Genomic DNA, 12,037 nt, shown 5'->3' on the forward strand with positions numbered 1-12,037 from the left:
TTGAGTCTTTGTAAATCTTGATACAGTAAGAAATCGATCCATTTGTACCCATTCTACACCACTCAGAAGGCTGTAGACTTTAATCATATCTCCCCTCAGTCTCTTTTCCAAGCTGAAGAACCCTAACCTTTTTAGTCTTTCCTCATACGACAAGAGTTCCATCCCCTTTATCATCTTGGCCGCTCTTCTTTGAACTTTTTCTAGTGCCGCTATATCTTTTTTGAGATAAGGAGACCAGATCTGAACGTAATACTCAAGGTGAGGTCACAGTATTGAGCGATATTGAGGTATTTTTAGTCTTGTTAACCATACCTTTTCTAATAATTCCTAGCTTCCTGTTTGCCTTCTTGGCCGCTGCCGCATATTGGGTGGAAGGCTTCAGCATATTGTCTACAATGACTCCCAGATCCTTATCTTGAGTGCTGACCCCCAAGGTGGTCTCTAGCAACCAATAATTATGATTTAGATTATTCTTCCCAATGTGCATCACTTTGCATTCATCCACATTGAATTTAATATGCCATTTAGATGCTCAGTCTTCCAATTTCCTGAGGTCTTCCTGCAGTTTTTCACAGTCCGCTTGCATTTTAACAACTTTGAACAGTTTAGTATCATCTGCAATTTTAATCACCTTGCTCATAGTTCCAGTTTCTAGATCATTTATAAATAAGTTAAATAGCACCGGTCCCAGCACAGATCCTTGCGACACACCACTATTTACCCTCCTCCACTGAGAAAAATGGCCATTCAACTCTCCCCTCTGTTTTCTGTCCGATAACCAGTTCTTAATCCACAATTGAACATTGCCTCCTATCCCATGACACTTTAATTTTCTCAGGAGCCTCTCATGAGAAACTTTGTTAAAAGCCTTCTGGAAATCTAGATACACTACATGAACTGGCTCGCCATTATCCACATGTTTATTTACACCTTCAAAGAAGTCAAGCAAATTGGTGAGGCAAGACCTCCCTCAGCTGAACCCATGCTGACTCTGTCTCATTAAATCATGTTTGTCTACATGTTCCACAATTTTATTTTTTATAATTGTTACCACCATTTTGTCCAGCACCAAGGTCAGGCTTACCGGTCTGTAATTTCCCTAATCTCCCCTGGAACCCTTTTTAAAAAATCAGCCTAACATTGGCCACCCTCCAATCTTCAAGTACTACAGTCGATTTTAACGACAGGTTACAGATCACTAACACCAGGTCAGCAATTTCAAATTTGAGTTCTTTCAGTACCCTGGAATGTATACCATCCGGTCCAGGTGATATATCACTCTTTAACTTGTCAATTTGGCTTAGTATGTCTTCCAGGTTCACCAAGATTTCTTTCAATTCCTTCACCTCATCACCTTTGAAAACCATTTCCAGTTCAGGTAGATTTCTTACATCTTCTTCTGTAAAGACCAAAGCAAAAAATTCATTCAGTCTCTCCACTATGGCTCTATCCTCCCTGAGTGCACCTTTTACTCCTTGATCATCCAAAGGTCCCACGGACTCCCTCACAGGTTTTCTGCTTTTGATGCACTGTATTTTTCGCTCCATAAGACACACTTTTTCCCCCCCAAAAAAGTGGGTGGAAATAAGGGTGCGTCTTATGAAGCATATATACCACCCCACACACACACACACCCCTGGCGGTACCTTTACATTGTTTGCCTGCTGATTGTCATGGCCCACAGCGCACAATCATGCTAATGCCTGGGCCCATGACACTTCCTAATTGTGCTGGTCGCTGGTGCTTTGCTGGACAGCTGCATGCTGATTACTGGTATGTGGGAGCCAGCGACACACAAGCGCACTGCTGCATGGATGCTGCCACTTCTGAATGGCTGCCTCCCCCATCTGTGCGACACAGCACATGGCACAAGGACACTCATCTGACACACATTTTGCACAATCCTGGCATGTACTAAGGGTAAAAGAGTGCAAAGAAAAGATGTGGAACCAGATCCTGGACTTCTAAGAGTTAAAATTAGTAAAGTTTATTAATATCTTGAACATGTAATGTTTCACAAAATATAAAAGCCAAACATATTCCAAATGAGATTTGAAGTTGCAGGAGACTTTTGGGGGAAAAAAAAGATCCCTAAAATCCAAGCTGGCCACTGGCAGACTTTTGGCCAAAAAGCTAAAAACAGCAATATTAAAAATCAAAACCCATCAAATTTAAGATTTTAGGGGTGGGGAAACCTATACAAATATGCAGAAATGTTCAAATGTGTAATTTACAGATGCGTGCCCCCACCCCCCGCAGCCTTACTCACTGTGTGTCCTGTGATGCAGCCTGCCTCAGTTCCCTAAGGTCGCTGGAAAAGTACAATAGAAGAAATCACTGCCTCATCCAGAATGAATTTCCAACACGGAATCTTTGGGCTGCCAGTTGAACTCAATGTCTGACTGAAATCCCAACCACTCTCACCCCTGTGGACTGACAGATGCGCAAAGCTAGAAGAGGGGGCAAAAATGCAACCAGCACCCTGCGAGACACCGCTGAACCTCCTACAGATGTCTGACAGCCTGCATTCAAACTCCTGCCAAGTAGTAGTGAGCAACACTAACCAGGGATGGCTCCGAGTTCCAAAAATGCTTCTGCAGGCTAGCTAACGGGTACAAGGGATTGGCCTGTCAACTGCAGACCACCATCTGCTTCTCCCCGCAGGTAGAGATGAACCCACAAACAGGGAAGCAAGGAAAAAATGAGCTACCAGACGCACGCAGCGCTGTACAGTCACAAAGAAAACAGTCCCTGCTCGAAAGAGCTTACAATCTAATTTTCTAAACAGACAAATAGGTTATCATGGATACAGTTAAGGGGAACAGTTAATCTGCTGGCTGGGTTGGAGGACAGTGTAGAGTAGTTCAGGTAGAGAGTTGCGCAGGGACAGAAATCCCACCCATCCCCGCCCGCCCCGCCAGGATCCATCCCCACCCGTCCCCACCAGGATCCTCTCCGTCCCCACCCATCCCCACCAGGATCCTCTCCGTCCCCACCCAACCCCGCAAGGAATTACCTCCATCCCCGCCCATCTCCATAAAAAGCAGCAATTACTTATGACAGGATCATCAATTCCACAGTTTCTTTTGTGTTTGCGCTGCTGTTTTCCTCGTGGAATCTCTTTGGTGGAACTCTTTTTTTGTTTTCTGTTCAGGTAATTAACTTATAAACCCCCTCTTTTACTAAGGCTGACTTGTCCATTATATTATATGGATGTATCCTGCTTCCAAAGCCTTCCATCCCCGTGGGAGTCCCGTTGGCTAGAGGGGGGTCCCTGTGGGAGTCCCGTGGGCCAGAGGGGGTCCCCTTGGGAGTCCTATGGGTTAGGGGGGATTCCCGTGATCCCCGTTCCCATGCAGACCTCTAATTCATAGCAGAACAGAAACACTCAGGCTTGCGTGCACAAGGGAAAAATAGGTGGCAGTAGAGCTCTCTATGAGGTAGGAGGGTTACAGAAAAAATTCAGAGTGGATTCCTTCGGGAAAGGCTCACAGCCATGGGAAGATTACCTGCTTGTCCAGAATGACACACCTATTGCAGTGGAAGAACAGTTAATGTAGCTGGTTTTAAAAAATGTTTGTACAAATTCCTGGAGAAAAAGTCTATAGTCTGATATTGAGACCAGTAGTGTAGTGGGGGGGGGGTCTATTTTGGTGCAGGCACCCATCCTTCTCTCTGCCCCCTCCCCCTTCCACACATCCACACCGCTTCCCTTCCCTGTACCTCTGTAAAACAAGCTACTGTTGCACCAGCATCGGCTCTTCCTGTGACGTCACTTACTGGACCCGTAGCCATCAGATGAAGAACCGAAGCTGGCGCGACAGCAACTTGGGGGTTGCTACTTGCACCACAAACGTTACAGAGGTATGGGGAAGAGAAGCAGCATGCGTGGCAGAAGGGGATGGGGAAGGAACATGTGGAGGTTGGGGGGGAGGCAGAAAAAAAGGGCAGGGGAGGGGCACCACTGTCCTGGGTGCCTCTCATCCTCGCTATGCCAGTGATTGAGATAGACATGGGGAAAGCCCTGGATCCATAGCATGGAATGTTGCTACTATTTGTGTTTTTTGCCAGGTACTAGTGACCTGGATTGGCCACCCTGTGAAGGGCTACTGGGCTAGATGGACCATTAGTCTGACCCAGTAAGTCTATTCTTATGTTCTTTTTGCCCTAGGGTTCACAAATTCGTAGCCTGAAGCTCAGAATAGGTCCCGACCATTTTTATGGATGCCTTCTCAAATTAAAATCAACTATTGAAAAAGAGCGCCCTGTCATATAAGCCAACTTAAAAAAAAAAAAATTACTTGGAATACTAAACTCAACGGAAATGACCTCTTCCTGGACACAGTCAAAGAGTTTGTTCACTATCGGAGGCTTCTATACACCCTGTGATTTTGAAGTTTATAATCGTCCTATAATGAACTTCGTCACTTTAACTGACCATGAACGTAGCTCGTCCTACAGCGAAATTCCCATCCTCTGACTGCTCTTTTAATTTATTATTATTTTTTTTTTTTTTTTGCAAAATTTTCGATGCTACCATTCAACGTGTTTCTTGGTGGTGGTGGAAAAAATAAATAAATAAACTTCTGCAACGACCTCTTCTCCTTATAATGGTCCTCCCAAAGCTCCTGCCCTAGCACAGATTAAGAGTAACGGTAGGGTGAATAACTGGGGAGGAGGTCGGAGCCCTCCATTTGTGGGCGGTGACTTTTCTGAGACTCCCCTCCTAGTCGGAGTGCTGGTGGTTCGTGCCGGCCGAGCTCTAGCTCTCCAGTCAGCTGCGGGTACTGCAAGCGGAGGGAGTGGTGGAAGGTTTGTTGTGATGTGAAGATGGCGGGTGCGACTGAACAGGTCCGTTAACCGTTTTGCATTTTTTTTTTTTAATATACATACTGTACACACACATTATATAGCTGTTGCTTGGTGAAGAGCTAGTGTGTAAAAGAAAGGAAAGCAGGAGGGAGAAACGGCGGAAGAGGTGGGAGGATGTGGCTGGATTGGTAGAAGCCTCCAATTTAATGTCTTTTTCCAGATCATAGTAAGGACTGAAATAGATCTGGTAATAAGGAGGTGGGGGAGGTTGTGCAGCCGAGATCAGATCTTCCATTCTATTGCTGTGTTTCTTTGGAAACTATGATTTTGAATTCGGTAATACAGAGTGGCAGCACTCCAGTACAGTTTACCAGATTTAAAATCCCGGATCTTCTTGTAATGGACGGGGGCCAGGCACAGAGTGCGTACAGTGTTACATACATTCAGCTATGAGCTCAGAGAAAATCTATCATTACTTAAACTGGGCACAAGTCGACACCTGTCCATGTCATGTCATTCTGTGGCCTGAACAGCGGCTCTGTCAGTTGCCTACAGAAATATCGGTTGACATGCTCTGCTTAAAATGGGGAGGGTGGGTATATTTTGGAATAGTTAACTAATAGTTTTACTAATGTAATATGCACATCATTCCTGAACTCTTGGGTAGTCAATCTCTTCCGGCGAGATTCTGTGTAGAGAGCCTCATTAACATTTTATTTTTTTTTTTAAATATATTTTACAATCTTGAATAGCAACGATTGAAAAATTTCTTGAAGGAGCCTAATACATACATTAAATGAAATAAATATAGAAGAAAAAAAGAACAAATCATCCTTCAAGTTAAAAAAAAGGAAAAGAAAAATATAAACATTTCTTATACAAATCTCTCAAGTCCTCAAAAAGAAGGGAAAGCAAAGCACAATTCCAGGAAAAAATTTATGTAGCTCTGTTTTAGAATGGAAGTTCCATAAGGCTAAATAGATTTATGGAGTAGAAGTAAAAAGTTAAGTTTCTTGTGGATGAGAGGCAACGAGCATTCTTGAGTCCAAAAAAGAACTAATATGTTGAGGCTTTAAAAAAAACATACTTCACTGATTATAATTTAATAACACATTTACAAGGGAAATTGAGCCAAAATAAACCTAATTGCAAAAATTTGGGACGTAATTTCAGAAAAGCCTGACGCCGTCTCTGGGTTTGTTTGGCAATATCAGGAAAGACTCCAATCCTATGATTCAGAAAAGGTCCTTGACGATGACGAAAAATCATTTTCAATATCCAATCTTTATCAGGTTGTAACATGAAATTGACTACTACTATTAATTATTTCTATACTATCAATGTTGCAGTCTGTACCCCTAAATTTCATTCTCAAGTGTTTTGAGTATAGGTTAAATTATCAAAAACTTGCTGATCCTTCTGCAATTGTTTGTTCTCTAGATTTTTTTTTTTAATATATAGTGGTAAATAATAAATCTTTGAAAATGGAAGATAAGATTGCTTAGGAATCTTCACTATTTCAGTCAGGTACGGTTTAAAGACTATGGGCTCCTTTTCCTAAGATGCACTAGCGTTTTTAGCGCACGCACAAGATTAGCGTGCACTAGCAGAAAAATTACCGCCAGCTTAAAAGGAGGCGGTAGTGGCTAGCGCGCACGGCATTTTAGTGCGTGCTAAGCCCACGCTAAAACCGCTAACGCACCTTTGTAAAAGGAGCCCTATAAGTGGTGCTATAGAAGGAGGTTTAGGAAAATTAATAAATCGCAAAGTCTTCAATCTCTGTTTGGTTTTCTAAGTTTTCCATTTTCCTTTGCAGCAAACCATTTTCTTTGATCAGAGCCACTTGTCCCTCCTTAAGCTTCAAAATTTCAGATTTATTTTTTGTTTTCATTACCTTTAAAGTTTGTAACTTATTTTCAACTCCATTTAATTTGCCTGAAGAAGATTGGACTTGAGCCATTACAGTGGATAATTTCTGAGAAAAGGAAACCTCCAAACCCATTAAAGCGTCCCAAATTGAATCCAAAGTAATATGTGATGGTTTAGTAGGCAAAGACTTACTCAACTGCAGTAAAGTTTCACCTTTAATGGTTTCAGCCTGCTCTCCTTGCTTTCTGTCCACTTCACTGAACAGCCCAATAGAAGTGCTAACCGCAGCACCCTGCATTGTAATTCTCAGCAGTCAATTGCTGTGGTCTACCCCTGCAGCCAGAGTCAAAAAATCTTTATCAGAAAAGGGCTCAAAAAGATCTTTAAGCATGGCCGCTGGCATCGTCGGGGTTCTCTGAACATCAGGGCTCAAAGAGATGTCAGCTTCAAGCAGAGATGGCAATTCTCTTCCATCCATCCTGCTCCCGCTGCGAAGACGCCACACCCAATAACAAGCCCGGGACCGCAAATCGATCCATAGATTCCACAAATACAGGAACAAGAGCTGCAAGATAAGCTCTTGATTTTTCCCTTCGTTTAGGCATGGGTTAAGGAAAAATTGCCTCTTAGGATATAGAAGATTAAGGAGGAACCAGAGCAACTCAGGCATTTCCTTTCAATCCGACATCTTGCTTTTTGTCGGTTTCTCATTAACATTTTCTCCCCTCTGCATCTAGTCAATCTGGGCTGCCCTGTAACTCCTCAGTTTGTCTCTCTACTTGTGAGATGTAGAAGCCTGTCTGTTCTGCTCGTTTATTTTTCATTTAATTTGGTAGTTTTTATCCAGTCTCAAGGCTTTTGGTTTGTGTGGCAGAGGCTTCCAGCTTCGGACATCTCTGACTGCAGGTCAGAAATCTGTAGCCATGGGGCAGACTGCTTTGCAGTGCACCCACCTGGCCTGCCTGCACTAACAATTCAGAAGCTCAAGGACCGGTCCTTTGGGAGCAAGGCTTGCCCCAGGTTCTGTCCATGGTGGGCTTGAGTACAGGCTAAGTGACTCCGTGGGTTTTTTTGTTTGTTTGTTCTTTATACCTGGATCGAGACCAACTGCATTTCCTCTCCCCTGCTGCGCATGTGGGTTACATAAGAACATAAGCCATACCTCTGCTGGGACAGACCTGAGGTCCATCATGCCCAGAAGTCCACTCACGTGGCGGCCCATCAGGTACAGGACCTGTATAGTAGCCCTCTATCTATACCCTTCTATCCTTCAGAAAATTGTCCAATCCCTTCTTGAACTCCAATACCGTACCCTGACCTATCACTCCCTCTGGAAGCGTGTTCCAGGTGTCCATCACCCATTGGGTGAAGAAGAACTTCCTAACATTGGTTCTGAATCTGTCCCCTTTTAATTTTTCGGAATGCCTTCTCATTCTTGTAGTTGTCGTTCTTGTAGTTCCACTGAGGGTTGAGGTCTCTGGCCAGTCAGAGGGCCAGATAGGCAGTCAGAAGAAGCAATCATTCCAGTATTCAGGCTTGTTTGAGGCGGAAGTTCTCCCATCATTCTGGCTGCAGTTTCAGCCTAGGCAGCTCCCAGCACAAGTATGTCACAGTGAGTACAAGATTAACAACCTGGGGGGAAAAAAATTGGGTGGGGTGGAGGATCCTGGAAGTGGGGGGGTTTTTTTTTCTTTTTCTTTTGGAGTCTGGGTTAGAGCCAGGGTCTCCTACCTCTAAAATCACTAATTTTTTACCCCTAGTGTAGCCTCCATGGGCTATTTTTGGTGCTAAAATCGCTGCCACAGTGGCCACCTTAGATTTTATGATTTGAAAATAAAAGCCTCGATCACAAAAAAAAATAAAGAAAATAAAAGCCTCTGTCTGCCTCAAAACACCTCTATTTTGCTTAAAATCAGGTGGGATGGACTTCTCAGGCCAGAATACATCGGATTCAAGCCAGCTCTGCACTGGATGGTGAGCTTAGGACCATCCATGTTCCATTCGCTGCACAGCACATGTTCGGGAGCCATGAGCTTAGCCCCTCTAGTTCTCTGGGGAATGTGAGATCCCAGATGGCTCAGTTCAAGGTCGAAAGAGTGAACATGCAGCCACAAACCTGTCACAAAACCCCAAAAAGGGTCATGGGAGTGACCATAATGTCCTGGGTATGGTTTTGCTCCAGAATTCATCAATATGCTGTATGAAGTATATTTGTTTAACAGCAGCCACAGGAAACCCTCGGGGTTCACGATGATGCTGGCAGCAGGGGTGCACTTACCCCTCAGCAGATCCATGCGCAAGAGATGAGAGCTGAGTCGGGAGAAGACTGGGATAATATGGATTCAGTTTCCATGTCTTTGCTTTTCCAGTCTGGGTCTTCAGTAGCAGAGGATTCTGCTTCATGTCTGGGAGAACCGTACCCTGAACAGGTGCAGGCTGTGGATTAGACACGGGGACAAATTTTTCCTTGTCCCCACAAGAATTCATTTTCTCGTCCTGTCCCTGCAAGTTCTTTTCCTGTCCGTGGCCCATCCCTTCAAGCTCTGTCCTCATCTGCTCAAGCCTCAAACACTCTAAAATCATGTGTTTAAAGCTTGTGCGGTTAAGGCAGAGCTTACAGGAATGGGACAGGGACAGCGACAGATCTCGTGGGGATGGGGACAGGGACAGATTTTCCCGTGTCATTCTTTACTCTGGATCTTGGAGAGGACCTGACTCTCCGCAGGCTATTTAAGCCCTTGGCACATTCAGAGATAAGTACAACGTCTCTCCAAGAATTAAAGATAAAGACTCCTTAGTCCTCAGCTACATAGTGCTCACATATGAGCAGTGCTGAGGCTCAGATCATATGCTTTCCCTCATATCAGAACATTACTAAGATGTTAACAGACCATTGCAAAGCTTTATCCAATGGATGCTGATTTTAACCAGTTATTTGTCCCGTCAGAGGGTGGGTTCCCTGATGGCGCAGATAACCAAACGTACGTCTCCCCAGCGAAGGCATTGAGATACCCAGTACTGCTGGCTGTATTTTTTGTTCTCTACCTGAGTTTGTCCGTTACACCCCTTCTCTTGTTTAAAACCAGACTGAAAACCCACTTTTTTGATTTAGCCTTCAGTCCATTATCCTACTCCCTTCTGCCAAACTTCTCTCTACCCTAGCCAGCAGATTATCCATCCCCCCCTAACTGTATCCCTACCCTGGCATCCTATTTGTCTTGTCTGCTTAGATTGTAAGCTTTTTCTAGCAGGGACTGTCCTTTGTGACTTTCTACAACTCTGCGTTCCTCTAGTAGCGCTCTAGAAGTAGTAGTAGTTCTCAAGAAACAATTTGAGACTGGGGCTGCGGAATGGAAAGCTGCAGTGGCAGCAACATTTTATGTAGCATGCGCCTGCCACTCCAAATTGCACCATGATTCCAAGGCGGATGCCGGGATAGGGAGAGTGTGGTGCAGTGGTTAAAGCTACAGCTTCAGCATCCTGGGGTTGTAGGTTCATACCCACGTTACTCCATGTGACCCTGGGCAAGTCACTTAATCCCCCCATTGCCCCTGGTACATTAGATAGATTGTGAGCCCGCCAGGACAGACAGGGAAAAATGCTTGAGTGCCTGAATAAACTCATTTAAAACGTTCTGAGCTTGCATGCTATTTCGCTGGGCAGAAACTCATCTTCTGTCTCTCTCAGTGGCCCACGTGGCCAGAGTGGGCAGTGTTCTGGCAGACTTCCTCAGCCACCAGGTCCTGGATCCAGGAGAATGGTCCATCTCACAGAAAGCATTCCGTCTGATCGTACAGCGCTGGAGTCCGCCCCAGATAGACTTGATGGCATCAGAGAAGAACTCAAAGGCCAGGCACTTTTTCAATCAACAGACACAGCATGTAAGCCTAGGGCTGGATGCCTTAGTTCAGCCTTGGCCGGCTCTTGAGCTCCTGTATGTGTTACCTCCTTAGCCTCTGGTCAGTTGGGTACTCCTCCAGATAGCAACGCATCCCAGCCTTGTGCTTCTAATAGTTCCAGATTGGCCTCGTGGCCCGTGGTTTGTGGATTTCATCCGTCTTTAGTAGGATGAGAAACTCCAGCTCCCTCTTCATCGCTACCTTCTCAGTCAGGGGCCGGTGCCCAAGGAGAACCCTCGGCACTTTGGTCTTATGGCATGGTTCTTGAGCGTTCAGCCTTGATGAAGCGCGGTTATTCAAATGTAGTTATCTCGACTCTCTTTTGCACTAAAAGTGGCCCTCTACTATGGCTTCTTCTGCCAAAGCCTGGAAGGCTTTCCAATAGTGGTTTGCTAAGGATCAGGTGGAGCCTGAGAGGGCTCCCTTTTCAGCGATCCTGGCCTAGACAAAGGTTTCGCAGTGGCCTCCCTTAAGAGTTCAAGTTGCAGGCTTTTCCTGCTTTAGAGCCCTCAGAGACCCTAGTTCGCTTCCCGCTTATCCAGATGTGACCAGATTTCTGAGAGGGGCTCTTTGTTTAAGACCTCCCTTGCATGTCTTTTCCCTTTGTGGAATCTTGGCATCGTTCTACAGGGCCTTAGTGATGCTCCTTTTGAACTGCTAAAGGATGCTTCTGTTCTGGATCTCACAATCAAGACTGTCTTTTTAGTTGCCATTGTCTCGACACAGCGTATTTCAGAGCTTCAGGCTCTTTTCTGCAGAGAACCTTTTTTCTGTATTATGGTCGCAGGAGTTGTCCTCTATACTGTACTTTCCTTTCTACTGAAAGTGGTCTCAGCCTTCCATGTCAACCAGGAGGTTCGTTTGCCTGCGTTTCATTCCACAGGTTCAGAGCGCAAAGATCAGATCTTATGCAAGTTGGATGTCAGGAGATTTGCTCCACTATTTGGAGAGAACGAATGATTTTGGGCTGTCTGATCACCTTTTTGTCCTGCCTGCTGCAGCTCACCGTGGTCAGCCGACATCCAAGTCCTCGATCACTTGATGGATTCGAATGGCCATTTCCATGACTTACATCTTCCGTGGCAAGCAGCCGCCAATTTCACTTATGGCTCTCTCGCCTGGAAGTGTGGCTGCGTCATGGGTGGAGTCTCACACAATTCTTCCTGATGAACTTTGCAGGGTGGCTAAGTGGTCCTCTCTTCATTTACCTGGTTTTACAGAGTGGCTGTGGCAACTCGTGTTGATTCTTTTGGGACCTCAGTGTTGAGGGTTGGCTCTTCTGTCCCTCCCTAGCTGTTACCATTACTTTGGTACGTCATGTAGCGTATGGAATCAGGAAAAGATATAACAGAATGGAAAATTAAGCTTGCACATTCAATAACCTTCTTTCTGTTAGTCACTGTAGGATTCAATACAACCCAGCCTCTGTGAATGCACACAGTTGTTGACTAGCCTGC

General features: G+C 44.9%; 1 protein-coding gene across 4 annotated transcripts in view; it reads left to right on the forward strand.

The window, feature by feature from the left end:
* SGCB (sarcoglycan beta) overlaps positions 1 to 12,037 on the forward strand; it is a 42,696-nt gene that overhangs the window by 6,580 nt on the left and 24,079 nt on the right. Inside the window, exon 1 of one of the 4 annotated variants that reach the window (XM_033945695.1) lies at positions 3,777 to 3,864. The exons of 2 other annotated variants lie outside the window; for them this stretch is intronic. In XM_033945695.1, coding sequence (XP_033801586.1) covers positions 3,799 to 3,864 — 66 coding nt within the window. In that variant the 5' untranslated portion in view covers positions 3,777 to 3,798. Of the gene's footprint in view, positions 1 to 3,776; positions 3,865 to 4,674; positions 4,852 to 12,037 lie in introns of those variants that run through there. One more of the 4 variants, XM_033945705.1, reaches the window with a different exon arrangement.

This window comes from Geotrypetes seraphini, chromosome 1, assembly GCF_902459505.1.
Source record: "Geotrypetes seraphini chromosome 1, aGeoSer1.1, whole genome shotgun sequence".
In the NCBI taxonomy this organism is placed as follows: Eukaryota; Metazoa; Chordata; class Amphibia; order Gymnophiona; family Dermophiidae; genus Geotrypetes; species Geotrypetes seraphini.